Source organism: Oenanthe melanoleuca, chromosome 8 (genome assembly GCF_029582105.1).
Source record: "Oenanthe melanoleuca isolate GR-GAL-2019-014 chromosome 8, OMel1.0, whole genome shotgun sequence".
NCBI lineage: Eukaryota > Metazoa > Chordata > Aves > Passeriformes > Muscicapidae > Oenanthe > Oenanthe melanoleuca.
In genome coordinates, this window is record NC_079342.1 from 26,556,367 (window position 1) to 26,583,910 (window position 27,544).

Here is a 27,544-nt window from a genome sequence, read left to right on the forward strand (position 1 = left end):
GCTCCTCCCAGCAACACCCAGCTGAGATTTTGGGCAGTTTGAGTGCTGTACTTGTGGCCCTGAGCATCATTAACCCAACACCACGTGCAGCATTGATTATGATTGTGACTATCAAAGTTTTTTCATTGATGAATTCTCCTCTTTTTCCTCTGCTCTTTCCCTTTTCCTACCCCTCTTTGCCAGACAAACGACCCTGTCACCAACATCTGCCACGCTGCTGACAAGCAGCTTTTCACACTCGTGGAGTGGGCCAAGCGCATCCCCCACTTCTCTGACCTGACTCTGGAAGACCAAGTCATCCTCCTCCGGGCAGGTAGTGTCCCCCAGCTGGCACCTGGCTGTCCCTGCTGCCCCTGGCCCTTCCCTGGGACAGCCAGCCAGGCTGGATGCTGCATGTGCAGTCCTGAGCCAGTCCATCCCTGCATCTCCTGCTCTGAGACACAAGGAGAGGCTGGCAGAGGTTGTGGGTGAGGCAATAGAATCTGCTGTTTGCAAAGGGATTGCAGTTGCTAGGAATATGGTTTTTAGGAAGAAAGCCCAGCATATTTCCCCCCTTTCTTTTTTTGTAATTTTAGTTTTTTTTCCCTTTGAGTCAATATCTGCTTTGTCCTTGCTGCTGGTCAGAGTCATAGAATTATAGAATATCACGAGTTGGAAGAAACCTTCAAGAATCATCAAATTCCAACTCCTGGCCCTGCCTAGAACAACCCCAAGAATCACACCATGAACCTGAGAGCATTTTCCCAATATTTCCAAGGGATAGCCCACCCCTTGCAGTGCTGTCAAGGGCTGCAGCTGGTACCTGGGGGTGCCAACTCTCCTCTGAGTTTAGTCCAACGCCAGCAGGGAGAAACCAGCTCTGCTGCTCCACGTGGGGCTGCTGCCTCACGTGCCGTGCTCTCCTGTGCTTGCAGGCTGGAATGAGCTGCTCATTGCCTCCTTCTCCCATCGCTCTGTGTCGGTCCAGGACGGGATCCTGCTGGCCACGGGCTTGCACGTGCACCGCAGCAGCGCCCACAGCGCTGGCGTGGGCTCCATCTTCGACAGGTACCTGCCCTGTTCCTGTCATCCCCCCAAAGGGGTGGCCAGGCTGGCTCTGCCCTTCTGAATGGGAAACATAACTTAACCTTTTGTGGTTTGGGGCAGAAGTAGCTTGGAATGGGCAAGGGGATGCTTGACTGCCTTAAAAAATGAGAATGGGGTGAAAGCGCAGTGGGAAGGGATTTGTAGTTGGGTGTAGGGGGAGGAATGCTCCTCTATTGAAAATTTGCTGTATCTAGGCCTAATACTGCTCACCAAGAGCTTTAGATGGCAAAGCCTCAAGCCCCAACTTGCTTGTGTGACAACTGCACACATATTGTCCTTGGCCTGCTCCCTGCCTGGCAGGACACTGCCTCACCACTCTGTACACACCAGGCACGTGTAAGGACAGTGCCCATGTTTTGCACTACACAGCAAAAAAGTGGAGAAAACCCATGTGGTTTTCCTTGAGTGAGTGCAAACTGTGAGTGCTGCACGCTGAACAAATTGAGAACAGGAGCAAACTTGATGCTCAGGTCCCTGGATGTTGCTGATGCACTTGTAGAACTGCAGTGTGGGGCATGGCTGTGCCTCAAAGATACCCCTCTTCCTGCAGAGAGGGATTGAGGGTGAGTAGAGACACTGGTCTCTGGTTGTCTGCTCACCCCTGTCCCCCACATGCAGGGTTTTGACAGAGCTGGTGTCCAAAATGAAAGACATGCAGATGGATAAGTCGGAGCTGGGGTGCCTGCGAGCCATTGTCCTGTTTAACCCAGGTAAGTCCCAGGCTGGGGACAGTCCCAGGTGGCAAATGGTCTGTCTGGGCCACAGCAGGTCACTGTGACAGTGAGCATCAGGGCTGCAGACAGATTTCGTGCTTTGGGTTGGAAGGTTCCTCGAGGATCACATCACTCCAACCCCCCAGCAATGGGCAGGGACGCCTCCCAGTAGTCCAAGATTTGTCCCAGTCTCTGAACACAGGATTAAAGAGGGTGTGAGTCCTCTCCTATCCACCTGTGTGCTCTCCCTTGCCCAGATGCCAAGGGTTTGTCCAGCCCCTCGGAAGTGGAGTCGCTGCGGGAGAAGGTCTATGCCACGCTGGAAGCCTACACCAAGCAGAAATACCCCGAGCAGCCCGGGCGGTGAGTGCCCCAGCAGGGGCCAAGCAGAGCCATGCCCCCCTGGGGAGAGGAGACTGGGCACAGACTGAGTCAGAGCTGCCTCTCTGAGCCTTTGGGGTGCCCTGGAGTTGGGATTTTTGTTGCTTTCCAATCCAATCCTACCCTCTGCTGGCCGAGCTCTCGAAGCGCCGGCAGCTGGGTCGGTCCCCACCACTGCCCACACTTTCTTCTGCTGGCTTTGGCTCTGGCTGTCACCACAGACAGAGGGCAGGGCAACAGGGACCCCCTGCACCCCCTTCCAGCTGTGCCTCCAAAAGGGGGCCGAGGGGCTGCACACCCCCTCGGAGCCTGGGGATTTTGGGAGGACAGATTTAAACAGTACTGTGGAGATGTAAGTCTTGTAAGGTGTTAAGATGGTCAAATCTTGGAGGGAGAATCGGGATGTATAATTTCTTTTTCCTCCTTTCCTTTCCTTTCCTTTCCTTTCCTTTCCTTTCCTTTCCTTTCCTTTCCTTTCCTTTCCTTTCCTTTCCTTTCCTTTCCTTTCCTTTCCTTTCCTTTCCTTTCCTTTCCTTTCCTTTCCTTTCCTTTCCTTTCCTTTCCTTTCCTTTCCTTTCCTTTCCTTTCCTTTCCTTTCCTTTCCTTTCCTTTCCTTTCCTTTCCTTTCCTTTCCTTTCCTTTCCTTTCCTTTCCTTTCCTTTCCTTTCCTTTCCTTTCCTTTCCTTTCCTTTCCTTTCCTTTCCTTTCCTTTCCTTTCCTTTCCTTTCCTTTCCTTTCCTTTCCTTTCCTCTCCTCTCCTCTCCTCTCCTCTCCTCTCCTCTCCTCTCCTCTCCTCTCCTCTCCTCTCCTCTCCTCTCCTCTCCTCTCCTCTCCTCTCCTCTCCTCTCCTCTCCTCTCCTCTCCTCTCCTCTCCTCTCCTCTCCTCTCCTCTCCTCTCCTCTCCTCTCCTCTCCTCTCCTCTCCTCTCCTCTCCTCTCCTCTCCTCTCCTCTCCTCTCCTCTCCTCTCCTCTCCTCTCCTCTCCTCTCCTCTCCTCTCCTCTCCTCTCCTCTCCTCTCCTCTCCTCTCCTCTCCTCTCCTCTCCTCTCCTCTCCTCTCCTCTCCTCTCCTCTCCTCTCCTCTCCTCTCCTCTCCTCTCCTCTCCTTTCCTTTCCTTTCCTCTCCTTTCCTTTCCTTTCCCTTCCTTTCCCTCCTTTTTTTTTTTTTTTTTTTTTTTTTTTTTGGGATGTAGAATTTGGGCTTGTGCAGGCTTGGAAATAGGTGGGAGAGGGCAGCCAGTGGCTCCCTGGTGCCTCTGACTCTGGTTTTTCCCAGGTTTGCCAAACTCCTGCTGCGCCTGCCGGCGCTGCGGTCCATCGGGCTGAAGTGCCTGGAGCACCTCTTCTTCTTCAAGCTGATTGGAGACACCCCCATCGACACCTTCCTCATGGAGATGCTGGAGACACCCCTGCAGGTCACCTGAGGGTCTGTCTGGCCAGACCCTTGGCCCCCTGTGCCCCTGCACAGCTCCTGCCCCTCTGCTCGGAGCCTGTGAGAGCTCCAGAGATGTTCTTGGCCCTCTGCTCCTCCTGGCTGGGATTGTACAGCTGTAAATCACCCCTGGAACCCTCCCTGGCCTGTCTGAGGAGGGGTCACAGATCCTCCACCCAGCTAACCATCCCCCTGCCCCCCCTGTACAGATAATTGCTTTAAATTATTTTTTCATTCTCAATAAAAGTCAACAGAAATAAAATGATGCGAGTGAGGCACTGATTGGAGCTGGCAGAGCAGTGTCCTCTTTTGCTGTGGTCAGGGGTCCAGCTTGGGATGGGGCTGAGGGTCCCTCCTGACACTCTTGGGCAGCCCAAATCAGGGCAGGAATGTCACCTGGGATATTGCTGCTTGTGCTGATGGATGCAGTCCTCTGGCTGAGAGAAGATGGGTATTGCTTCTTCTTGCTTCTTCTGAGGAAAGACCTAGAGGAACTTGCTGCTGTGAATCAAAACCTTTCATCTTAAAAAGAAACTCTTGGACTCTTTGAATTCTTTGAAGTCTTAAAGTAATATTAAAAGTAAGTTTTTAATGTGTGAGGGGCTGGTTGTTTTGTTTTGGTTTTTTTGTTTTCCTTTTATGAGCTATTGTAGCCACTGACAAAAGAACTAAAGTGTTTTATTGTGGTCCAGGTGGAATATTTTGGAGTGACACAGACCTTGTGTGCTCATGGATAACTTTCCATTTTCCTGATGCTTCATGCATCCTGTTCTTTTTATTTTTGTTTCCCTCCATAATTTTGCTCCGGAAACAGGTTCACGAGCCCCAGATTTTTAACATCACACTTCCACGAGTGAAACTTGCAGGGAAGGAAAGAACAAGACACTCTAAAAATGTATCCTCAAAGGCCTGCCTGGTCCTTCCCCTGCTCCAACAGCACAGCTGGAGCTCCCCATTGCAGCCGAGCTAACCAGAGTCAAACGAGTTAAAGACATTAATTTGTTCAATATGCAGCGCTTATCCTGGTGGGAAAATGTCCTCCCAGGAACCCAGGGAAACTGTCTGCATTATTATTCATAAAACAGGTGTAGTGTTAAGTGATCTGCCCCTCCTGACCCTCTCAGCAGACAGTGGGGTGAGATGCAGCTTTGTCTGTCCGCCTGACAGATTGCGACGCTGCCGGCTCGGGGAAGGTCGAGGGAGAGGAGGGCTGACAACAGAAAAGGAAGGAGGATAAAAATGAAACGTTTTGTTGAAGCTCCCACACTGGGACATGATTCATTTTCCAGTATTTCGCTGAGAGAAGGAAAAGGAAAATTTAAAAGAGTGGGAAAAAAAAAAAAAAAAAGAGGGAAAACCCCAATGTTACAAAAACGCTTTAATTTTTTCTTTTCCTCATGAGAAAAACCCTGGGAGAATTTCAAAAAAATGTGAAAAACACTGACTAAGAAGCTATTCTTAATTGGAAAGGTAATTTTCCATTAAAAGTGTTCAAATACAGAAAATACACAACTTGCTCATTGTGAAACTGTTGCTGGAATTTGGGATGCTGCACGGGGTGGTACCACACCACACTGATGGTGAGATGCACCTCCAGCCTGGGCTGCTCAGGCTTCCCATCTAAGAGATGTAAACTTCTAAGAACTGCTCCCCAGCTGACAGGGTTGGGGTTCTTTTCTGATTGATGCTGACCTCAAACAAATCCAGACTGCTGCCTGTGGTATTTTGATGTTGGAAGTGCTAGGATGTGGTAACCAAAATGGGCCAGGAAATCTCAAGGTGGCTGCTGGACACCCTCATTCTTAACTTGGAAGGGTAATCTCTGGATTCTGTGCCACAAGGTCTGCAGGCTGCAGTTTGAGCAGGGCTTTGTCCTGTTTCTCCAGATGACTACTGGGTTTTTGGAAAAACTTAACACTCAGCCCACCAAAAACTCCCCCACCCTGTGTCTGGCAGGGCAGAGAGACCATGACTCTCCATGTGGCCTCTGTGAATAAAACACCACTTGCTCATCTGAAAGTGTCACTGGCAAACCCATGTCCTCTGCAGAGGAAACAAGTCATGGAGCAACCCAGCTCTATCTGCAGTCACTGAGGGTTGATGCAATCTCCTGGATTTGGTCCCAACCCTTGGATTCCTCATTCATGGTGTAGACCTCTCCACAGGGGTGTTGTCCACGAGCTGTGCTTCCCCCAAGCCTTGCAAAGTGTAGGAGTGAGTCTTTGGACACGCTGAGGAACAAACCCCACAGCAGCTGGCAATAACTCCCTGGTGTGGTTATCCTTCTGGGAGTTGCTGCAGAACAAGAGCAGCTCGGCATGGCTGGAGCTTCCCCCATCTTCAACCCTGGAAAAACCCCATTTTCATAAAACAGTAGAAATCACAATCATTGATAAGCCAAAGAAAACTTCATGCAGTCATTGGTTACCCCATGGAGCCCCTCAGAGCCTCAGATTAAGCTCAGACAATTTTTCCTTTGCTCTGGGATTAATAAATAGCTGCTTCAAGGCCATTTTCTCTTTGCCACCATGCATCACATCTCATGAGCTTCCCAAGTTAGCAGCACTTGTCCCTCACCACGGACAAGCTTTGTTCTGGTGTACAGGCCAAATGTGTCAAAGCATTTCTTAATTCTGAGCTGCTCCCTCTGCAGTGCTCGGTGGAGGGGGCTTCCAAAAACAGTGGAGTTTTGGGTTCTGTAGCAGCTGCTTCAGTTTCCACTGAGTCCAACAACAGCACTTCTGGACTGAGAATAAAAAAGAAATTAACTATGAAAGTTTGAGCTGGTTTATGTTCAGTTTGAGTCTGGGTTCCCTGGTGGATTGAGTGATTCAGGGACACATCCTGCAGACCTGACATCACCCTCAGACACCAACAGAGTGAATCCAACTGAGTGCCACCAACATTGACCTTTTCTCAAGGACCTCTTGTCTGGACTGGGCTCTGGACTGCCTTCACCATCCCACCTGAGCTTCCCTGAGATATTCTCCTTGCTGCCTGACTCCTCTGCTCCTCCCCTCTGTGTCCCTCTGTTGCACCCTCTGTGCAACCAACTCTACCTGAGACAGGCTTGGTCGGGGGGATTTCAGTGGTAAAAGGAGAGGATTTTTACACCCCAGGGCTATCTGAGAGCATGGTGGCTGTGGGCTGGTCTCTGGCTTGCCTCTGTGCCAGGCTGCTGATGCCTCTGAAGGGCTCTGAGGGTGGCAGAAGGAGAGGGAGGTGTGTCCTTGCAGGGCTGAGTGCTGTCCACAGATGTCTCTGGTGCTGGGCAAGGCTTTTTCTTCTGTGCCAGGCTGGCTTTGGGCATTTGAGGCACCTGGATGACACTGGCCCAGTGACTCCTGTCCCAAGGGAGGTGGCTCATGGCCATCTTCTTCCTTGGTCTCTCTGGGGCCAGCCCTGCCTGCTCCTGAGTGTTTCTGCCTCTGCTTGGCTGGGCAGAGTTAAGGTGATGCTGGAGGATGTCTGGAGCCAGGGCAGTTGCTGTGGCTGTGGCTACCTGGGAGCTGAGTGCTGCTGATCCCCTTCCAGCAGTGGGGACCTGCACAAACCATGACAGCTGGGCAGCCCCAGCGGGGAGACGGCTGGGGAGGATGTGCAGCCCCTCTGCCAATGTTGTGGCCTCGTTAATTCGCTTGGCAGCTCCTGTTTAATGCAGTTCTCCAGCACCACCCACTTTCTGCAACACCTGGCTGCCTGCAGACCCTACAGCTAGAAGGAGAAAGGCAAGACCTGCTTTTCCTCTGGTTTAATTCTCTTTGGCTGCTGATGATGTGGGCCTCTGCCCCTAGTTCAGCTCTGAGTGAGCTTATAAAGGTCCTCAGAGGCTGTAGTGAGCTGCCTGAAATACTCCCCTCGTGTTGAAGGTGTGCTTTGGGAGAGAAGGGGTTTGGAGTGTATTTCTTGCATATTTTACTGCTTCATCTCGTAAAATCACCCTTTGCATGAGGCCAGGTGTGCTCCAGTAGCTCTGACCTGTGTGGGAGCTGGTGGATGTGTAAACCACGAGCAGCAACACCCTGCTGCAGCCTCCCTGGTGTTACACACTTGCCTCAGCCCCCAAACCTGATCTTCATAGACCAAGCTGGGAACTGTACACGAGAGCCACAAGGTGAGAGTCTCCAGACCCTCCTCCTATGGAGAAGAGGAGGAGGAGGAAAACCATAGGGTGGCAACATCCAGGAAGGAATGACTTCCTTCCCAACTGCTCCTACATCTGGGCAGAGCAAACCTGGTGGGCAGTCTGAGTCTGCCAGCCAAGTGCCCTGCACAGGGACACGGCTTTTAGCAGTGCTAGTGGATGGTATTCCCACCCCACGGGGCTGCCACTCCCTGGCTGTGTGAGGAAAATCTGCCCCGCACAGCCCTGTGGGTGGGATGGACAGGGTGGGGAGGCTGGGATGGTTTGCACGGGCAGGAAGAGCAGCATGCAGTGCTTGGAGCCCCTGGTCACGCTGCTGTCCTTGCTGGGCTGGTGGCTTGGCAAGGTGGCTCCAGCGGCTCTGGCTGCTCAGACACTTGGCTGTAGCTGCTCGGAGACAGTCGGCAGAGCCAAAGACAAAGGTGTCCGAGCCCGGTGCCTCCCTGCAGCCCAGCCTTCCTGGATGTGAGTGGTCAGAGCTGTTTCTCGCTGCCCCGTGTGATAGCACCAAGGCTTTCATGCCCGAAATCCCGGTGGAGTTGTACTGGGACACACCAGGGCTGCCCCAGGGCCGAGATTCCCTCTCCCCTGGGATTTTGGCAGGGCGGTGAGCTGCCCGGGCTAACCTGTGGCCTCTCTCCTTCCTACGAATTCCCAGAGGACACGACCTCGGTCCCTGCATCACCCACGTCATCTGGGTGTGGGGAGCGCTTGGTGACGAGGATGCCCCACAGAGAGGCTGGGAGCGCATCTGCCCCTGGTGCCAAGGTCAGCGGTGAGCACAGGAGGTGAGGCCCCTAAAAGCCTCCCGTCCTCCGCGATCCTACAGCGGGTCCCTCGCAGCTCGGAGCCGCGGTCCCAGCCCTGCTCCGTGCCGGGGAAGCCGCGGATCCCCGTCCGGGCTGCTCCGGCAGCGGCAGGTACGCGGCCCCAGCACCGCTGCGGACCGATCCGACCTGCGGGGCCGGGAAATCCCCCGAAAAACAGCGAAACCTCCCAAGCAGGAGGGGAGGGAGAGCCGGGCAGGACGGCTGCGGAAAGGCTGCAAGTTTCATCTTTCCCGGCCGGGCGGGATCGCTCCTCCGCGGGTTTCCCCTCCCCGAAAGCGATGCGGTTTGGCGGAGCCGGAGCTCCGCTTCCCCCTGCGGCCCCGCGGAACCGGCGCCCGGAGCGGACCGAGCCCGCTCGGAGCCAGGGATCGCTGGCGTTGAGCCCTCCGGGGCAGCTCTCCGGCATTGGTGTTGGGATTTTTTGTTGTTGTTGTTGTTGTTATTTCTTTTTTGTTTTCCTCCTCCCAGCACTCATTTTCCTTAAACGCTCCGGAGCAGCGGGAGCGAGGCGCCCGGGGCGATGCGCATCCCCGCCGGGGACCCGGGCAGGGGACCGGCTTTCCCCAAAAACTGCCGGCCTGGGCGGCTTCTCCTGGAAGGGGGACTTGATTTCCAGCCGGTTTCATTACAGGGAGAGACGCTGTGGTGGGGCACCACCCTCTACCTTTTTTTTTTTTTTTTTCTCCTTCTTTTTGGCTTTCTAAGAAAAGAAGGGAAAAAAGCCAGGGAGCGGAGCGGAGCTGGGGCGGCCAGGCCGAGCCGTGCACCCCGGAGCCGGGAAGGGCCGCCGGCCCCTCGAGGCGTGGCGGGGCCGGTGCCTGCAGCCAGGCAGGAGAGCGGGGAGGAAACTTATTTCGAGTGGGGTGGAGAGGGGAGGGCAGGGGGTGGGGGTCGGGCAGGGAGGTATCAGCTCCAGGAAATGTGCTTTGGCAGCAGTCGGACGGGCGCTTCCTCGCAGGTTGGTGCGCTCCTCTCGGGAGCCGTCCAGGGAGCCGCAGCTCGCTCCGCAGCCCGGGCAGCGCCGGCGGCGGGGAAGTGCGGGGTGCGACACAGCCGGGGAGGCAGGAGCCGCCGCAAAACCCCCCAGGAGCCGTGGCTGCGGACGCCTCTCCCGCCGGCTCCTCGCAGGGAGGCACCGCCCGGGCCGCCCCAGGTAAGCGGCCGAGCCCCGCCGACGGCAGCCCCGCATCCTCCCGTCCCGCATCCTCCCGTCCGCGGCCGCGGGGAGCCCGGCTCCGGTGGCCTCCCCACGTCGGGGCTGGGGGGCTGGGGGGCTGCTACGAGCCCGGCCGGGGCAGCGGCTGCGCAGCCGGAACGGGGGGCCCGAGGGGTTCTCCCGTTGGGAGGGAGGAGGGAACGCGGCGCCGGGAGCGGGCGGGGAGCCGGGCGGGGAAGCCCCGGCCGGGGGCGGCCGGGCTGAGCGCGCTGTGTCCAGGCTGTGTTGGCAGGCGGGCGGCGCGGCCCCTCGCCCGGCCCGGCTCTCCACCATGCTGGACGGGCTGAAGATGGAGGAGAGTTTGCAGAGCGCCCTGGACCCCGCGACCCCCTTCTCCTCCTTGCTGGGTAAGTCCGGGCACCCCGCTTGCCCTGCTGGGGACCCCATAGGGCGGGGCAGGGCCGGGGTGGATGGGCACGGGGGGTTCGGGAGGCCCGGGGACAGCTTTTCCCGGCTCGCTCCTGCCCGGCGCCGCGCCGCTGCCTCCGCCCGGGGTGTGCCCCCGGCGCCCGCCTTCGCTGCTGCCGCTTCGTTCCGCGATTGCATTGAATTGCGTGTCCCCCTAACCCCCCCTTGTAACGAAGGGCTCTCCTTCGTATCGAGCAATAAATAATCCACTTCTTCTTTTTATCTTCGTTTTAATATCGGTTTCAAGCGCTCGCCCTCTCTCTGAGCCGCGGCTCCGCTGCCGCCTTTCCAAGAGGAACGAAATTGGGGGCGATGTGCCACCCCCGGGGCTGCCCTAAGGCACAGGGCCCTCCTGGATTCCGCAGCAGCCCCCCGCATAGCCCCGTCCCCCCGCGACCCACGAGCCTGTGCGGGGGAAGCGAGAACCGCGGGACCCTCCGTCCGTCCGTCCGTCCGTCCGTCCCTCGCCCGGCCCGCGTCCCCGGCCGCCTTACCCTCCGCCCACGCCAGCCCCCGGCTCTTTCCCCGCAGGCAGAGCCGCGACCCCCAAGTCGGTGTGCGAAGGGTGTCAGCGAGTGATTTTGGACCGGTTCTTGCTGCGCCTGAACGACAGCCTGTGGCACGAGCAGTGCGTCCAGTGCGCGTCCTGCAAGGAGCCCCTGCAGACCACCTGCTTCTACCGCGACAAGAAGCTCTACTGCAAGCTGGACTATGAGAAGTAAGTGTCGCTTGCCCCTCGGGGAGCCCCGCTCGCCCTGTCCTCACCTCCCACGACGCCCCGGTGCCCTGCAAAAGCTTGTGCGGGGGGCTGGTGTCCCGCCGCCGCTCCCGGTCCCGCTGCCCGGTGTCCCAGGAGGTGTCAGCCCTTGCTGTGCTGCACGGCGAGTTGTGCTTCTGCCCCGCGGTCTCGTTGCACCCCGGCTCTCTCTTCCCTTTTTAGAGCTGTTCCGTTGTGCTCAGGTTGTGCCCTGGGAATTGAGGATGTTTTGTTGGGAGCCTGGGAGACCCACGGTAACCCCAGGTCTGCGCAGGGATGGGGCCAAGCATTTTCTTCCTGCTTTATTTTCCTACGGAGCATCTGCAGGAGGAAAGTTATATCCTCCCTGACCTGGTGCTGGACGAGGCTGTTATCCTGATATCCTCACAGGCAGGAAAATGGTATTGCTGTCCCCCGGTCGTTGGGGAAACTGAGGCACTCGGAAGGAGCCAGGGAAGGCCCTGCTGAACTCAGAATGAATTCAGCCTCTGTCATGCAGAGGCTTTTCCTGCATCCGGGTCTGTGATGGTGAAGAAATTTGGGTGTAAATCTCCCATCCCTGACCCTTTCCCTTTTGGAAGTGTGGGGCTGGGGGGAAAGATGATGAGAAAATTATTTTTCTTTTTTTAAAAGAAAAACCATTCCAGTGGGAATGGGGAGAAGGCTGTTGAGTCTTTCCTCCCCTGCAGCTGCTTTCGTTTTTTCCTGGCTCATCCTGCTCTTGCTGTCCTTTCCGGACCCCGCTGCCTGGCCGAGTTTTGGAGCCGTTAAATTTTTGTTGCCTCTGGGCCGGTTGTTTCTCGAGGAGGGTGTAGGTGGGGGGCTGGATCCCTCGCTATGGCGATAGCACGGCTGTCGAAGCCCTGCAATTTAATTCCCTTTTTTGTAGCAGAAAACAGTGATCGGTGATGCTCTCATCCCTGGCGAGATCGTGAGCGTGCCGAGGTCTAGCCCGGCTCCAGGCCTTCTTAAAGTTGGGGTTTTGGGTATTTTCGGGTTTTTTTGGTTTTGTTTTTTTTCCTCTTTTAAATCCCATATTGTGGGTCTGAGTTTAATCACTATGGATACAAGGCAAATTGAAAGCAGAATTTGTGCGCGTGACCTTGTTTTCAAATGTTTACGAAAGAGCGGAAGAATTAGCTGCTGTGAGAGTGGAAAGGAGAGAGCTGTGCCACAGGGTGGGTTTTCCTAGGCAAAAAAAATTTGTTGAGATTGGGTGCCCTGCTTGTTTGTCTGTAGAAATTTGGCTACTGGTTCCCATACATTTCCAAGATTATTGAATTCTCGTTTTCTGCTTTGTCGGTATTTTTGTTTGGGCCATCAAGGGGAAATTGGGGTGATGGTCACCCAGAAATGCCTTTCCAGCTTGCAGCACATGTGGATTTTACTCTTGACTGCAGCATGCGAGCTCTTGAAGTGGCTCCAACCTGAAACCCTCCTCTGATGTCTGTTGGCCGCGAAAGAAATCGGTGCCGCAGTTGGCTTCTTGCTGTGCCCATCTATCTCACTGTTGGGATGGACAAGGATGATTGCCGGAAAAAAAATGTCACAATTTTTTCCTCGGGTCCAGTGATAGCACCGTTTTTCCTGGTTGTTTCCTGGTTGTGTTTGAGTTGGTGGCTTTTTCCCGAGCCGGGAAGCTCAGGCTCTGCGACGGGCGGTTTCCCGAGGTGGGATGGTTTTAACCCGAACTCACTGCTGGCCTCTTCCCCTCCTGCCCCTGCCTGCCTCTTGCCATCCTGTCATTGTCACCTTGCATTTAATAGTAATTATTCTAGCACAGGGGTGCAGGTTTGTGTCCCTCCTCCTTTCATCCACCCTGCAGGACTCGGCTGTGCCGATGGTGTGACTCCTTACCTGGTGATGGCAAGGATGCAGAGCAGAGTCCCAAAGAGCTTTTCCCTTTGAGCTCTGCCGAGCTTTACACGATACTCTTTATTTACCAAAAATCCTTCTTTATTTTCCCAAATGCCCATCCTGCCTTTGGACTGAGCATTTTCCTGGGTGCAGGAGCACCGTGCCTGCCTTGGCCGCGGTGCCGGTGCCTTTAGCAGGGATTTGAAGAAGCGCCGCCGCTCTCAGGCTGAGCTCATTATCTCGAGCTGGTTAATTATCACAAGTGACTGACACTCCTTGCGGTGGAAAGCGGCCGATCCTCGCGGTGGCAGCGGCTCCGGAGGCCTCTCTGGGTGGGAGGGCTGGGTCTCTGCCTCTGGAATGCCAGGGGTGTCGGGGAAGCAGTCGGGATCCAGCCCGCCACGGCACCGGTGTTCTGCGGTTGTCTTCAGTTTTGGTTTGTTTGTGTTGGTTTTCTTTTTTTAAACTGAGAGAAGGGATTTCTCTTCCAGATGGTGAGCATTGGGGTGCTTTCCCAGGGATGAGTAGGTGCAGAATTTTCCGACACATCTCTGTGCTCTGTGTTTGAGCTCTGTTTGTGACGAGGCCGCAGAGGGTTAATGAGGGAGCGCGAGACGGCAGCTATGCCCTCGGTTATAAATACACCCATGGAAAGTGTTACGGACTGATTTGTCTGACTTGCTGGACTCTAGAAATCGAGGAATAATTTGTTAAAACACATGTTTTACATTTCTTTGTCTTTCACAAAGAGGAAGGACTTGAGAGAGGACTTGGAAAGGGCTGGATTAAAGGCCGAGGGTGCCAGGTCGGCATCTCTTTGGGGTGTCACGGCTCAAGGCCCACGGGTGGTTCAGATAGCGATGCTGTCTGGGAACTTGGGGAGATGGGGGTCACTCTTGGAGCAGTTTCCCCAGCACTGACAGGGACGGCTCCTGGGGAGGGACAGCTCAGGCCTGTGCCCCTGGGACGGCATCTATTTGGAGCAGAGGACGTTTGTTACAGAACATCCCGAATCCCGCGGCAGCCCCCGGCGCTTGTCCAAACCTGATAAGTCTCAACTATGACAAGGTTCAGTCTTCGCCCTGGCCGGCTCCCCAACTGCAAAGTGGCCCTGGGGACATGCCCTGGCTCTGGGGCCCCTGTGGTGGGGGTCAGAGGGATGGGTTTTTGTGGTGGTGGATTTGAGGGGCCAGCACCAAAGCTGGCCATAAACAGGGTGGAGTGCTGGAAGCGATGGGAAGAGCAGGGCTGCTCTGGAGCCTTAAAATCTGCACGAGGACAGGAATCTTTCCTAGTGGTGTTTTTGCAGGGGCCAAGCAGAGCCAGGGATGTGAGGAGGCACGGGAAGATGCCCACTGCAGGTTCTGGGGGCCGGCAGCGCTGACAGCGGTGCGGTCATGACGGGGGGCGCAGCTGGGGAGCGTGGCGACGGCGGGACGGCTTGGCACGTCCCCAGCCACGGCGCAGAGCCCCGGCCCCAGCCCCGGCTGGCAGGAGCAGATGGCCAGCACATCTCGGAGCAGGCCTGGCATGTGGGCGCCGGCAGTGCAGGGGCGGCTGCGGCCCCCGAGCCGCGCCGGGCTCCCCGGCCGAGGCAGGCAGTTGTGTGGCGCTCGCCCTGTCTTCGCACGGCTTGATGGCTCTGTGCTCTTGCCAGCTTCCTCGGGGCTCTGCCTCCAGAATCCCGTGTGCCGGAGGGAGTCACGGGCCTGTGCGGGTGCTTCCAGCTCCTCCTTCGTGGGTTAAAATGTGACATCGTGTCCGGTTGCAAAGGGAAGAAATAAAAACCCTTCCGCCCTGCTGGTGTGCATGCACGTGCAGAAGTACTCGTGTTGGGTTTTAAAATCACTCCCAGCGTCTTCACATGGGGGACGAGTCTGAGTCCTCGGCAGCAAGGTCCTGCAGGCCATGATGGAGCTGCAGGCTCGGGGTAGGCTCCTCTCGCCCGCTGGAGGCTCCTCTGGCAGCTGCTGCTGTAGAGGAGAGAGGGGGAAGAGGTTTTGGAGCATGGTGGATGTTTATCCTGCTGAACGTGGGTAATGGATGTAATTGTGCAATTAGCTGCGAGGCCTGGCACTGCTTCCCCGGCCCGGAAGGGCTGCGAGGGGAGCGATCCCAGCTGGATGGAATGGAGGGGGTGCTGGACACTTCAGCACGGCCTGGTCCCACCAGCTGGAGAGTTCTGCGGGGTTTGTCCTGGTGGTTTGCCTTCTCTTGCTTGGAGAAGTTAGTTCTCTCCCATCAGCCACAAAAAGCACAGAAAATCTGAGAGCCACAGAGAGCCATAGGTCAGTCCAGGTGCAGTGCAGCATGTTCTCTGGAGGCCTTTTTTCCTTCTTGTAGGGCATCTTGTGGAGAGGATGGTGCTGACTTGGGTTTCTCCAGCTGGGAGCAGACAGGCTGGTCTGGATGGGGTAGCAGAGTATACACCAGCTCTGTGGCACAACATTCCTCTTGGTGGTCTCTCTTTTCCCATGAATCAGTATTTCCCTTTAGTGCTTCCCATCTGCTCTCCATCCCCACCTAGCACCTCATCTCCTGGAGCAAACACCTCTCTGTCCTCACCCACAGCTCCTGGAGGAATAGTGCTGACTCCCTGTGGGCTGGGAGGAGTGTGGCTATGGGGCAGCCAAATTTGGCCTCATCCCCACCAGGGATGCTGTGGTTGGTACTGCTGGGCTGGGACCAGGCATGCCTCTTTTGGTTTTCTTGTTATTAAGTCAACTTTCTGTGCTGACAGGGGGTGGGAAGGCAGGGAAGCAGCGGGATGCAGCAAGAGGGACTTTACAGAGGCCACTGTGGGATCTGTGCTGGAAATGCCAGGCAAGCAAAATGGCCCTTGCCTCCATCTCCACCAAATCCTGTCCTCTCACTCGTGGGGCTCCCCCTTTCCAAAGGGAGTGAAGGAGAGATTTGGCATCTTGCCCCTTTTCTCCACCCTTAATTAGGTTTGTCTTACAATTAATGTTGCATAGAAAGCCTGGGAGCGAGTGAGGTTTGGCAGATTGGGAGCGAGGCAGTCGAATAGACTTGTCACCTCTCCCTCCGTGGTGAGGACAGGGGTGGCTTTGGGGTCACCCCATTGGCAGTGGGATCCTGGACACTGCAGGTACCATCAGCATCCTTGGGACTCCTCGTGGTTTCTGCCATCTTATTTTGGACATACTATGATTTTTTAACCTTTTTTTCCTCGCTCTTTGAGCTGGTGCTCCCTGATCAGCCCCCGGTGGGGCTCTTAAAGCCGTGGGAATTGCTTCAGGTTTTTGCAGCGGTGACAAAGGCACCAAAAGGAAACTGTCCGGGGAAGAAAGAGGGATTTGTTTCGTTTTGATGAGAATTTTGTCTCCACCAGCTGGAGAGACAGCTGGGGTCCCCTCCTGCCCCAGCCCGCCAGCCCTCGCCTGGCCGGTTCTTCACCTGCTCGCGGCCGCCGGGCGCAGGGAGGGGTTTGCAGAGCCGGGGATTTCAGGGAGCCCCCAGTTTGGTTTCTTGCTCGGTGCTTCCTCAGGGAGCCCTCCAGCAGGCTCTGAAGCTGATGGCGTGGCCACAGCCAGCTGACTGGGGAGCGGATGGCGGAGCTGGGTGTGAGCTGTGCTGGCGGCTGCCCAGGATTTGCCGGTGGCTGCATGTGCTGCTGGGGACACTGATCTGTGCTGGCTGTCCCCATCCCCACTGGCAGCAACGTGCCCAAACCCACAGCAGTTTCTGATTCTGATGCTGCACGCTCGCCCCAGGATGTGGAAAGGATGGACCCCAAAGCCCCCTCTGCCTTAGAGCAGGAGAAAAGGGAATTTGGGGTCTAGGGCTGTTCTCCTGCTCACAGGGGTGCAGGTCCTGCTTCTGGCTGAGAAGGGGGAAAACCCAGCAGTTTGGATCTGGATTCACAGTTCCCCCACTTCTGGTGAACCTCGTGGTGTGCAGCCAAGGGGGTACTCAGCCCTCGGTGCTGGGGCATGTCTGAGGAAGAGGAGGCTGTAGCCAAGGTGGAGGGAGGTGGGAATGAGAATTGTCCCGGGTATTTTTCTTCTCAAGATGTTCTTTGTCTCTTTGTGCTCTCTTGTCTCTGCCTCGTGCTCTCTGCAGATGCAAACACGAAGCAGGGATGGGGCCTGGGCTGGAGGACTGTGCCTTTCCCTGCAATTCAATCAAGCACCTCCTCCATAGCAGGAGTGAGGAAGATGTTTAAAGCAGGGAGAAAATATATTGATTTTACTAGGGGAAAAAACTGGGGTCAACCCAGCTGAATTTTTTTATTTTTAAATTTTTTTTTCAGTATAAATGTGCTTTCATGAGAAATTTGAATTTTTGTGTATTTGTTTGAGATTTTAGAAGAGGAGAGGTGAGGGAGGCTAACAGCGCTCTCTGTCATGGCGAACCCTGTGACAACCCATAGTTTTGCTCCTGAATACTTTTATCCTGGATGGAATCCTGCTTCCTGGCAGAAAGAATCCAGCTGGTCTGTAGTTATCTTCTCCTGGGGCTGTTGGCCCTCAGGGGCAAAGGATGCGCCCGTGTTTTCTTACGTGTCTCTGCGAAACCAGCAGGCATCTCATTGCAGCTCTGTTTGAGGTTTGCTGTTTGTTTTTGTAGGGTTGTGGGATTTTTTTTTTTTTTTAAGATGGTCAAACCTTGGTTGCCCAGGAGAGGGGTTCTGTAATTCCTGGCTTCCCACCTCAAATATTTACGGACAGCCAGATGCCAGAGCTTTTGCAAAAGGCATGGGGTGGGCTGAGCTGTGCTGTGCAGGGGCTGTGCAGGGCACACTGTTGGGCTGGTGGCACCCAGTTCCCTTTATTTGGGGGGTTTTCTGTCTGATGACTCTGTCTTCTTGCTTATCTAGGATTTTAATGGGGTCTTATTAACAAAAGACCACTTTCTTCAGCTCGGCAGGGATCCTTCAGGTATTGCACATTATGTCGCCTGGCCAGCTGAAAATGGGAGTTTCTCCCACTAAAGTTGGAGCTTTCAGGAGGGTGACGTGTGAGTTTCTCAGTACAGGGGTGAATTCATGTCATGTCCAGTGCAAATAGTTTGTTTGTTGCACTGTACTTGCATGCATCTACCTGTTTTCAGTGGAGTGTTTCAAGTGCCCATGAATAAGATCCTGTTTTTTGGGGTCAGGTCTTCTGCATGAAAAAGAAAGAACTGAGAGTTGGCTCTATCACCTATGAATTGGAACTGGAAATACAAATCTAGCTTAAACATGCTTCTTTCATCATCATAAGTGCTTAAAGCATCTTGCTGGGTGAGTTTGAATGCTGGATATCAATCTTCTGTGTCTCTCCAGATCTGCCTAATTTTTGTGTCCCACTTGCCGTTGTGTTTTCCACCTTGGGTTACCTTTGACCAAAGGCGAGCCAGAGTTTGTGCTGCAGCTCCTCCCAGGCAGAAATTGACACGATTAAGGTGCAGATTGGTAGGAGAAGGCATGGATCAGTAGGAGAGCCCCTCTCCTCTGTATCCCAGCACATCCCAGCAGGCAGCGATGTCCGAGGGTCCTTCTGGCTCCATGGCTGCAGATAAGTGGTTCTCCCTGCATGGAGACAGGATGCTAATATTTCACAGGATTGTCTGAGGTGGGAGGGACCCAGTAGGATCATCAAGTCCAGCTCAGGTGAATGGCCCATGCAGGGATCAAACCCACAACCTTGGTGTTACTGGCACCATGCTCTGATCAGCTGGGCTAATCTTGGGGTCACTGCACGGGACCTATTTTAATTTGCAGGCAGGAAAAGCCCATTAGTAATGAACTAAGTTTCCTGAAGTTTCCTTAAGTTTCCTGAAGATTTATCTTAGGTTTTGCTCTTCCTTGGGGCGAGCCCCTGGAAGGGCAGAGGATGCTGGAGGACGCTTCCTCGGCCACTCCTTGCCTTTGCGAGCCCATCAGGGCTCAGCACTGACCCTCCCCAGCTGTCTCCCTGTCACTGCTGTCCCTACATTGTCTCTCTCTGCTCCCTTCCCCTCTCCTTCCCTCGTGGCTTCATTTCCTAAGGCCGTCCTTGACAGCGGAACAAATCCCTTTTCACGGGACCATCGCTCCCCGGCCCATTGTCCCCCGCCCCCGCTGCCACCGTGCAAAATCCCCCTCCCCTGTTCCTCTGGAATGACAACCACCATCTCAGTGGGGTGGGGAGCCCTTGAAATCCCTCGGGGCAAGGTTCCCTGCACTGTAAGGGAGCAAAGTGGGGTCTTAAAAGCATAAGAGGCGAGGGCGATTCCTGGAGAATCCATTGTTTGGATGCAATTCATCTCTTTGGGAGGTGCATCCTCTCCTCTGATGTTGTGCTTCAGAGATCCTTGCATGGACCTGGAGCCTGTGTGTCCAAGGATTCCTTCCTTCCTGCCTGGGGCCAGTGGGGCCATGCTGTAAGTTGATTTTTAGCTGCGTAGCATCGCCCGAGGTGGCTGAGCAGGAAGAGGAAGGTGGGAATTTTCTCTTTGCTACTGGTAAGCTTTTGGCTGGAAAAATTTGGAAAGGAGCTAAAAACAGGTTAATGGACCTGAAGGCAGTTTTCAGCTGCAGCAGCTGTTTTTATTTGAAAGAGTCAGGGTTGTCATTTCTTGCCTCCAAACACTGCCATCATAAAATCATAGGGATGCTTTTGTTGGCAGAATTTCTGCTTGGAATTCGCTGGCCCTGCTAAGCTTTTAATTCTGGAAAACTGCATCTTGGCTATGAAAAGGGTGATTAACCCCTGCAGCAATTTACCTAAATGGGAGGAGGGCAATGTCACATGTTTGCAGTGGCCTTCACAGGGATGATTGAGATGAATAAATTAATGGGTGCTGCTAGTTGAGGTGGGTGTTTGAGGAACAACCCCAAAACTCCTGCCTGATAATTTCTGTGTTGAGCCTGGACTGGAACTGCCCTCTGACATGCTTCTGGGGCACCTTTTCTGGGCATCTTTTCCATTTCTGATCTTGGAGAGTCAGCAGGAGAGGAGGGAATATCAGCTGTGCTGTGTTGTCAGGTGTGTAGGACCCCAGCCCTGTGCTGGGTGGTGAGGAGGGGGTGACAGCCTCCTTTCCCCTTACCAGCCACGTTCTGTAGGTTCCTGCAAGGGCTGAAGGGGAGGAAGAGGCTCACACAGGATTCAGCCAAGCCAAGGTTGAATTGCCCCATGGAAATGCTGAACTCCAGGTTTTGGCTGCAGGCAGAGCAAGATGTTGCTCACCTGAACAGCATTCTTGAACCCAGCCATCCTCTTGGCTTGGGTGTTTGTGGACTCTGGAGTGCTGGGATGGCCCAGAATTTTGTGTCTGGAGTCTCACCTGTGCTGGGTTGGTGATAGAGACTGAAATCCTGAATTATTGATGCCTTGGCATCTCCTCTGGCCAGCAGCTCGGAGTGGTATCGAGCAGATCCTTTTAAAGGGTGCTTTGGATGTGGGAGCTGGGTTAGGAAATCATTAAGTGCCTGAAACTCCTTGATGCCTGCTCAGGTGGCTGCTGCTCCTTCCCTCTGCACCCATAATGATGAGAGGCTGAGAGAGCAACCTCAGTGGACTGGCATAAAAGTTTAATGAAGCTTAAAGTCTTGGAGGTCAGGCTCTTGAGTCTGAGCTTGTTTCACCTCTGGGGCTGGGAAGGAGGGATAACCAGAAAGGAGGAGAGGCTTCCTGCATGCATTACCTCAAGGACTTTAAACCCCACGTTGATGGGAGGAGCTGTTATGGAGATGGATTAGGAGAGAGTAATGAAAGAAGAGATCAGAGATGGGTGAAGATGAGTGAAGGGCGCTGCGTGGTGAATGTAGCTCTGGGAGAGATGTTTATCCTTGGCAGTGGGAAAGCTGCCCATGACTGTTGGATCCCAGAAACCTGGAAATTTTGAGCTTTCTGTGCTTTCTGGCACTGACCCCCAGGAGAACACTGCTTTTGACCTGAAGCCTTGGAGAAGGCTTCCAGATTTGAGTGATGGAGTTAAAGTCATGGGTGTGGAGTTAAAATAGAAGTGTGTGATTTCACACAGTGAAGGGTTTTAAATGTGAGGTTTTTAGAATATAGTAATAGGTATGGGACAAGATGGAGGATTTTGGGTGTTGTCTCCTTTCAGAATTTGACTCCTTCTAGGGACAAAGTTTTTCTGATCCCTGCTGTGCCAAGTGCCCTGTGCATCCCCAAACTCAGGTGGTGCTGGCGTGCAGCAGGACGTGGGTGGCTCACCCAGCTCCTGTGGGAGATGCTCCAGGCTGGGGAGGGTCGTTGGGATGCCAGGGTGTGGGACACAAGTTCCGTGGAGCTGTTGTGTGTCTCTGTGGCCAGCCAGGTTCAGAGGTGATGCCACCCATCCTTATCCTGGCAGGAGGATGTGAAGTGATGAATTTGGCTGCTAAACCAGAGGCCCAAATCCCAGCTCTGCTGGGATGGCCCATCCCCACCCTCCAGAGGAAGTGCAGTTTCCCTGCCAATAATGTCTTTATGCTATTTCCAACCACATAACAAAACATCCCAGGAACTCCCTGAATCCTTGGCTTTAAAAGTCAGTATACCCCCACCTTGAACTGATTTATTTTTGCCTGTTTTGGCACTTCTGTCTCCAAGCATCAGCCGTGATCCTCCCTTCCCCAGCCTGATGCAGAGCACCATTCTCAGGCAGAGCAGCTCATTTTGGGGCGATGCTTTGCAGCTCTCCTTCATCAGCCAAGGACGTGTGTCAGGCACATTGTGGGTGAAAGGTGCTGATGAAATGATGTCCAAATCAATGCCTTTCCCTTTAGTTCCCTCGTGCCAGAAAAGTGCAGCAAAAGTCGACCAACCACGCGTCTTGCCGAAGCTGCATTTTTTTTTCCATGAGGATTAGTGGTTCAAGAGCGGGGATTTTCAAACTGACAAGCCCTTGGCAGAGAAATAATTACAGGCTTTTTTATCCTTTGTGTTTCCTAAGTAGTTCGAAATAACTTTTCCCCTTGAGGCGTTTTTTTTTAAGTCTAAAATATGGGGGAGAAAAAATGTGAATTTCCTTAGTGTCCTTGAAAATATGCAAGATGTTTGTGGAGACCATTTAAGTTTCAGCTATAAGGTTTTCTGCGTGCGTTTTTCGCTTTAACCACGTCCAATCAACCAGAGTTTCTTGGCTGGTGATGCTTCAGAAATGGACCTTAGGAGCTGGAGATGGAGGGAGATAGATGTGATCACTCCTTGGCCATCTCAGGAATGTGAGTTTTGCCTCTCCAGTCTGTTCCCCAGGGTTTTTTACCCCACTCCTTGCTGTTAGAGAAGATTTCTGGGGCTAGTGGAGTGGGTTTTCCTTGTCAATGTCTATTATTTGATCCCTCCAAGATGCTGTGTGTTCCTCTGGGAAGTCATGGCCATCTCCCTTTCCTCAGCATCCTGCAGCATTTCCAGGGGCTGCAGAGCCCAGCAGGGTTCACCCAGCCCTATCCTCTACTGCCTCCTTGCCTGTACCTCCATCCTGAATGCTTTGCCCTGTCTTTTTAATTTAAAAAACAGACAGCCTGATGTGAAAAAAAACCCTCCTGGGGGCAGCTGGGGGCAGCTCCAAGACACATACGGGCTTGTGCCTTTTATCCCTGGAAAAATTCACCTCCTTTGAGTTTCCATGGAAGCCCTTAGCATGGTACCCTCATTTTCTGAGCACCTCTGTGCTGCACCATGTTTTACCATGCCTGGAGCTCTTTTTACCCCTGCTCTTTGCCCCTCTCAGAAGAGCCTTCTGGAGGGTGCTGTCCCAAATCTCAGCTATTCCATGCCTGACCAGGTATCCATAATACTGTGCTTGTGATGCAAGGGGGGATCTGGGAGAATCCACTGGTGTTCACACTCCCTGCAATATCACAGGGCAGTGCTGGGGCTGCCTTATTGCATCTGCTGTCAGGGCAGTGCTGGGGTGCTCCCCTGGGACTGCTGCTGCAATATTCCAGCCGTGGGCAGGCTGCTGTTAATAACAGCATTGCTCTACCTCGGCTTTATTAAGTGAGGGAAGCCTCCTTTCCTTGCACCCCAGGCAGTTCGGGGTCTGGCCTCGAGGGTGAGAGGGAAGGAGGTGGGAGTGGAGAGGGAGGAGTGTCTGAAGTGATTGGAGATGCTTGGTGCAGAGTGGGGAATTGCCAGGATGGGTGATGCCTTGATGAGGACCCTCTGCAAAACCCCCCTGTGGGCTCTGCCTGACTCACCCCACTGCTCCCAGCCCTTCATCTCCCTTGGGGCTATGGTGTTTGCTTTCCCTGTTCCCCCTTCTGCTGAAGCCCCTTTTAGGGTATTTAAATCCTGGTAGAGCTAATGAGGAGGCCACAAGGTGCCTTGTGCCCTGCAGATGTGGCAGGTGACTCTGCAGGGGAGTACCTGGTCTCTCTGCTGCCTCAGCCATCATTTCTCAGGGGAAGAGTTTTGGTTTTTTTTCTCAGCTTCCCCTGTCCAGACGCTGCGAATCCCACTAAAACTTTTGACTGGAGCAGGGATTACATGCTCAGGTTTCAACCCTTGTCTGCAAGTGGTGTAAACTTTCTGCTGGAGCTCAAGTGACATTTTGTGGGAGATAGGAGAGTATTAAGTGTTGGTCCTTGCAGATAAAAATAGCTGCTGGCCCGACGACATTTTCTGTCGTCTTGTCACTGCTGCGTCGCCTCCACGCTGGTGCTCCCAGCTTGGGCTTTTCTCAGCATCAAGTTCTGGGGGCACCCAACCTGAGCATCCTCACCTGCCTCAGCAGCAGCACCTGGCCAGCACAGGGGTGGGCTGGATAGGAGCAGCAGGTTTTGTGTTCCCAGGGGCTGGAAGGAAACACCAACCCCTCTTCCCCTGGAATCAGGAGTCCAGATTGCTCATTAGTGCAAGCCTCAGTGCTGGAGGGGGAGCTGTCCTGGTGAAGGAGCCCTGGTGTGCTCACACGTGGCTGCCTGTCTGTTTTTGCCGTTGCTGTGTTCTGAGCTGATGTTTTCATCCTGAGGTTACAGCCGGAGCTGGCTCGGGGCCCTTCAGCAGCATCGGCAGAGCTGACTCTGGCTGCTCCAGAAATGCGGGGCCAGGGGAAAGGAAAGGGAAGGAGAGGAGGAGGAGGGACCAGATCTGCTGCTGGGAGAGGCCCTGTCAGCCTGCCTGGCCTGCACCTTCCCCAGCTCTGCTGCTTTGGAGCGGCATCCACCCGCTCCCATCTCCAAAAATCCACTCTTCTCCCATCTCTGGGGGAGCCTCTCTTCCTCATGGCTGGGCCACGAAGCCCCCTGGTATTGGACTCTGTGGACTGGGCATCCTTTGAGGGTGCCTTCATTCTTGTTCTTCTGAGTGATATTCTCATCATTCACCCCAAGGATCTCCCATGGGGAGAGCTGCACAGTCAGGCTGGCTTCAGTGCAAGTTTCTTGAAGTAGTGAAAGCATTTGGGAGCAGCATCTTCTCCACATTCCCTTTGCTCTCTGGTCCAAGGCCCACCTGCCCCTGGGGGTTTCATCATCTTGCCATCAGCTGAAGCATCTCTCCCTCCAGAAGCAAGGAACAAGTTCTTCCGTGTGTGCCTGGAGCCAAACCAATGTGGTGGCACTTGGCCACTTACAGTAGTGGGCGATTACTGAGCCCCTGCCAGGAATTCTTGCAGTGGGATTGGGAACACTCTGGGGTGTTAAATTTGTCCTGCAGTGTGTAAGCTGTGAGCAGAGCCCGCCGTGTTTTGTAACGGGTCATACGAGCCGGCTCGGCAGCCGCCTGCCCGCGCTTCAAGGTCAGAGCTGAGCTTGGGGCCGCAGGGGCAGCTCCTGCCTGCAGCCCTTCTGCCTCCTGTGCCTCCCCTGGGCTCAGCTCCCTGCTGGGGCACAGCCTCTGGCCCCTCAGGCGCTCAGGCTTGCAGCTGGGGGCTGTTCACCCCATCTGCTGAGGCTGCAGCCCTTGCTGGCTTGTGTGCCTCTCACCAGGCTCTGCTCTCTTCTGGGGCAAAGCCTCCAGCACCTTGGGAGCTCAGGCTGTTTTCTCCCATTTGGAGAGGCTGCAGCCCCCATCTCAGGTGCAGGATGTGCTCCTGGGATGCAAACCCTGCCCATATCTCGTGTGCCCCCAACACGCTGTCTCCACACCTGCAAACCACTGCCCTCAGCCAGAGCTTGGGCAGTGCAGCTCCCTTCTCTCAGAGTTTTGCAGCATCCTGCCAAGGACAGGGCATTCCAGGATGCTTACAGACAATATTCCCTCATTCCCCTTGCCTTAAAACATGTCCCAGTAAGGAATTGATCTTGTATCCCTGAAGCAGAGGGAGCTGCTGAGTAGAGAAGGGTCTGGCAGAGGTGAGGAGTGCAGGGTCTGTGCCATGAGGGATAACCAGTGATGCTGCTGCCTGCTCTGTGCCATGGCTTCCAACCCCCCACAGGAAAGCACATCCATCCCAATGGGAATGGCTTCCCATGGTCTTTATCAATAAATAAATGTTTTAGGCCCATCATTGTATCAAGGAATTAGAAGGGACTGTTTGGACAGGCTGTTAAATAAGAATTAAAGGTTTCAAATATTAATGGGTAATTGGCCCTCACCAGTTCTCTTGTTACACAAACGTTTCATTTATAATTTGGACCCAAGCTGGGATGTGCTGAGAGATGCTCAGGCTGCAGCCTGCACACGGGGGTTAACGTGGTGCTCTCTCCTGCCAGAAAATAATAAAAGCCAGGGACTGTCTAGGGATTGTGCATGAAGGATTAGGAAGAGGATATGCACGGGCCTGTCTGCAGCTGGTTGAAGTCTAGTGCAGAGGGGTGAGCCTGGAAATCATTGTTTTCTGATGGCTGTGAGGGGGCCAGCATGGAAAGGGATGTCTCCTAAAGCCTGGGGATCTCCACAGCCACTGATGTTTTTAGTGGGAGGCAGCGAGTGGATCCTCTCTCCTGAGAGACATCTGTGCTGGCCAGGAGGGAGGAAGCACTGTGGTGTGGATTCCTCTGCCTCTGCTTTCCAGGTGTTGCAGTTGTTCAGCATGAGTGGAGGATGCTGAGCTCGAGGGATGTTTTTTTTGGTGTCAGTGGAACATGCTGGACTCTGGGGAGCAGAGTTTGGGGGTTTTTCTGTGTAAGTAGAGCCTGCTGGGATCTGGGGAGCAGGGTTTTTGGTGTAGGTGGAAGGTGCTGGGCTCCAAGGACTGGGTTTTCAGTGTGATCAGAGAATGCTGGGCTCTGGGGAGCAGTTTTTTTTGGTGTGAATAGACTTTTTTGGACTCCAGGGACTGGGTGAGCAGAGTATGAGCAGAGGATGCTGAGCTCCAGGGACCAAAGATTTCCACCTTTCTGTCAGATCCACAGATTCTGCTGATATTCTAGCTTCATCCACAGCATTATCTGTGACCTTTTGGCTTTTGAAGCTGCACATCCCAAAGTCAGGGAGTTCATTGACACCCTTGCCTAGAGAGGAAAAAAGCCAGAGGATGCTCAGGTCTTGTGTTTGTTTGACTTGGATTCTGGCAGTGCTGTTCCCTGAAATGGTCACCTTGAGCTGGCTCAGGAGTCCCAGCTCTTCAGGTGAGCATGAAGATTTCCCAGCATCAGGTGTCCATCTGATGGTTAAGGATTTCCCTTTGCAACCCCCACGCTGGTGGAAGGTGCCTGCTGAGATGGAGGCATCAGAATTCCCCAGGGCAAGTCAGGCCTTTATGGCCCTCACCCAAGACAAGCACTGGTTGCTTTTGTGGCAACTATTAATTGCTTCCTGAATTTAAAAAGCATAAGCAAAGTCTCTTGCTGGGGAAGGAGTTACCTGGCGTGTAAATGCTTTGCCATTAATGCCTGGCTGACCCTGACGATGATGTGAGGACCAGAAGAGCTTTCAAAGAATTTACCAGAAACCATTTCAAGGGAGGTTGTGTGTTGTAAATCCTGAAGTAATGGGATGGAGGGAATTAGGTTAGATCATAGTTTGCAGAAACTGGGCATGATTCCCCATCGAGGGCCTTGAGATCATCAGAGCAGCGTGGTGAGAGGAGGCCCCCACGTGTCCTTAGCCACTGATGAGTGAGTTTACAACCTGGAAAATGAGATTATGGGAGGGTTTGTTCCACATGTGACACTGGGGAGAAAAATGGGGTCCTGTTAGGTCCAAAGGTGCATTGTAAAGCTGCAGGTTGCTGGAGGAGCAGCCTGGGATGGGGCTGGTGGTGCTGGGTCAAGGATGCCTAAGGGTGCCAGCACCCACTGCAGCAGCCTGGGGTGCCTTGCAGCCTTTTGTGGGGGTGTCTTGGGTGGTCCTGTGCTTCTGCTGGGCTCACCCCAGCTCAGGGAGATGCTTCACAAAGATATTTAACTGCTAGAGCAAGGGAGGCGCTGCCTGTCTCGCTTTCACAACCTGCCCTGGTGTACAATCCGTCTCTCCTCTCCTGCCATGAGCAGTCCTGAAGCTGTTTGCAGATTTTTGGGGGGAGCCCAGCCCCTCCTTGCCAGCTCCCCAGCTCAGGGATGGGGCTGCTGAGCTATTTCACAGGGAGATGCTGGCGTGTGGGGCTGTTTGCTGCCTCCCCCTTCCAGCAATGCCTTTCATTTGCTCACTGCCTCCTCTGCTGTGCTCTTCTCAGCTCTCCCTGCTCCAGAGGGATGGGGCTGGGCCAGCTTTAGGGATGCCAATAGTTAGTTGGGTTTTTTGGGTTTTTTTTTTTTTTTTTAGCTCTGCAAACAGTGTTAAACTGCTCTCCTTTGAAAGGGCAGGTGTGGGAAAGGAGCTGTTTTGCCTGCAGCACAAAAAAAAAAAAAAAAAAAAAGTATTTCCCAAATCCAATATCTATGCAATGAGGGTACCGTGGT

The 27,544-nt window shown here is 54.1% G+C and overlaps 2 protein-coding genes across 5 annotated transcripts in view; both read left to right on the forward strand.

Annotated features, from left to right (window-relative positions):
* RXRG (retinoid X receptor gamma) overlaps positions 1 to 3,892 on the forward strand; it is a 39,976-nt gene extending 36,084 nt beyond the window's left edge. For all 3 annotated transcript variants that reach the window (XM_056497063.1, XM_056497065.1, XM_056497064.1), the window contains 5 exons: positions 184 to 313; positions 915 to 1,047; positions 1,705 to 1,796; positions 2,057 to 2,162; positions 3,455 to 3,892. In XM_056497063.1, the coding sequence (XP_056353038.1) occupies positions 184 to 313; positions 915 to 1,047; positions 1,705 to 1,796; positions 2,057 to 2,162; positions 3,455 to 3,602 (609 nt within the window). In that variant the 3' untranslated portion in view covers positions 3,603 to 3,892. The remainder of the gene's footprint in view (positions 1 to 183; positions 314 to 914; positions 1,048 to 1,704; positions 1,797 to 2,056; positions 2,163 to 3,454) is intronic.
* A 4,692-nt stretch (positions 3,893 to 8,584) lies between these two features.
* Positions 8,585 to 27,544, forward strand: part of LMX1A (LIM homeobox transcription factor 1 alpha) — a 43,289-nt gene continuing 24,329 nt past the window's right edge. The window contains exons 1-4 of one of the 2 annotated variants that reach the window (XM_056497062.1): positions 8,585 to 8,674; positions 9,543 to 9,737; positions 10,020 to 10,147; positions 10,740 to 10,926. In XM_056497062.1, the coding sequence (XP_056353037.1) occupies positions 10,072 to 10,147; positions 10,740 to 10,926 (263 nt within the window). In that variant the 5' untranslated portion in view covers positions 8,585 to 8,674; positions 9,543 to 9,737; positions 10,020 to 10,071. Of the gene's footprint in view, positions 8,675 to 8,779; positions 9,230 to 9,542; positions 9,738 to 10,019; positions 10,148 to 10,739; positions 10,927 to 27,544 lie in introns of those variants that run through there. The other variant, XM_056497061.1, reaches the window with a different exon arrangement.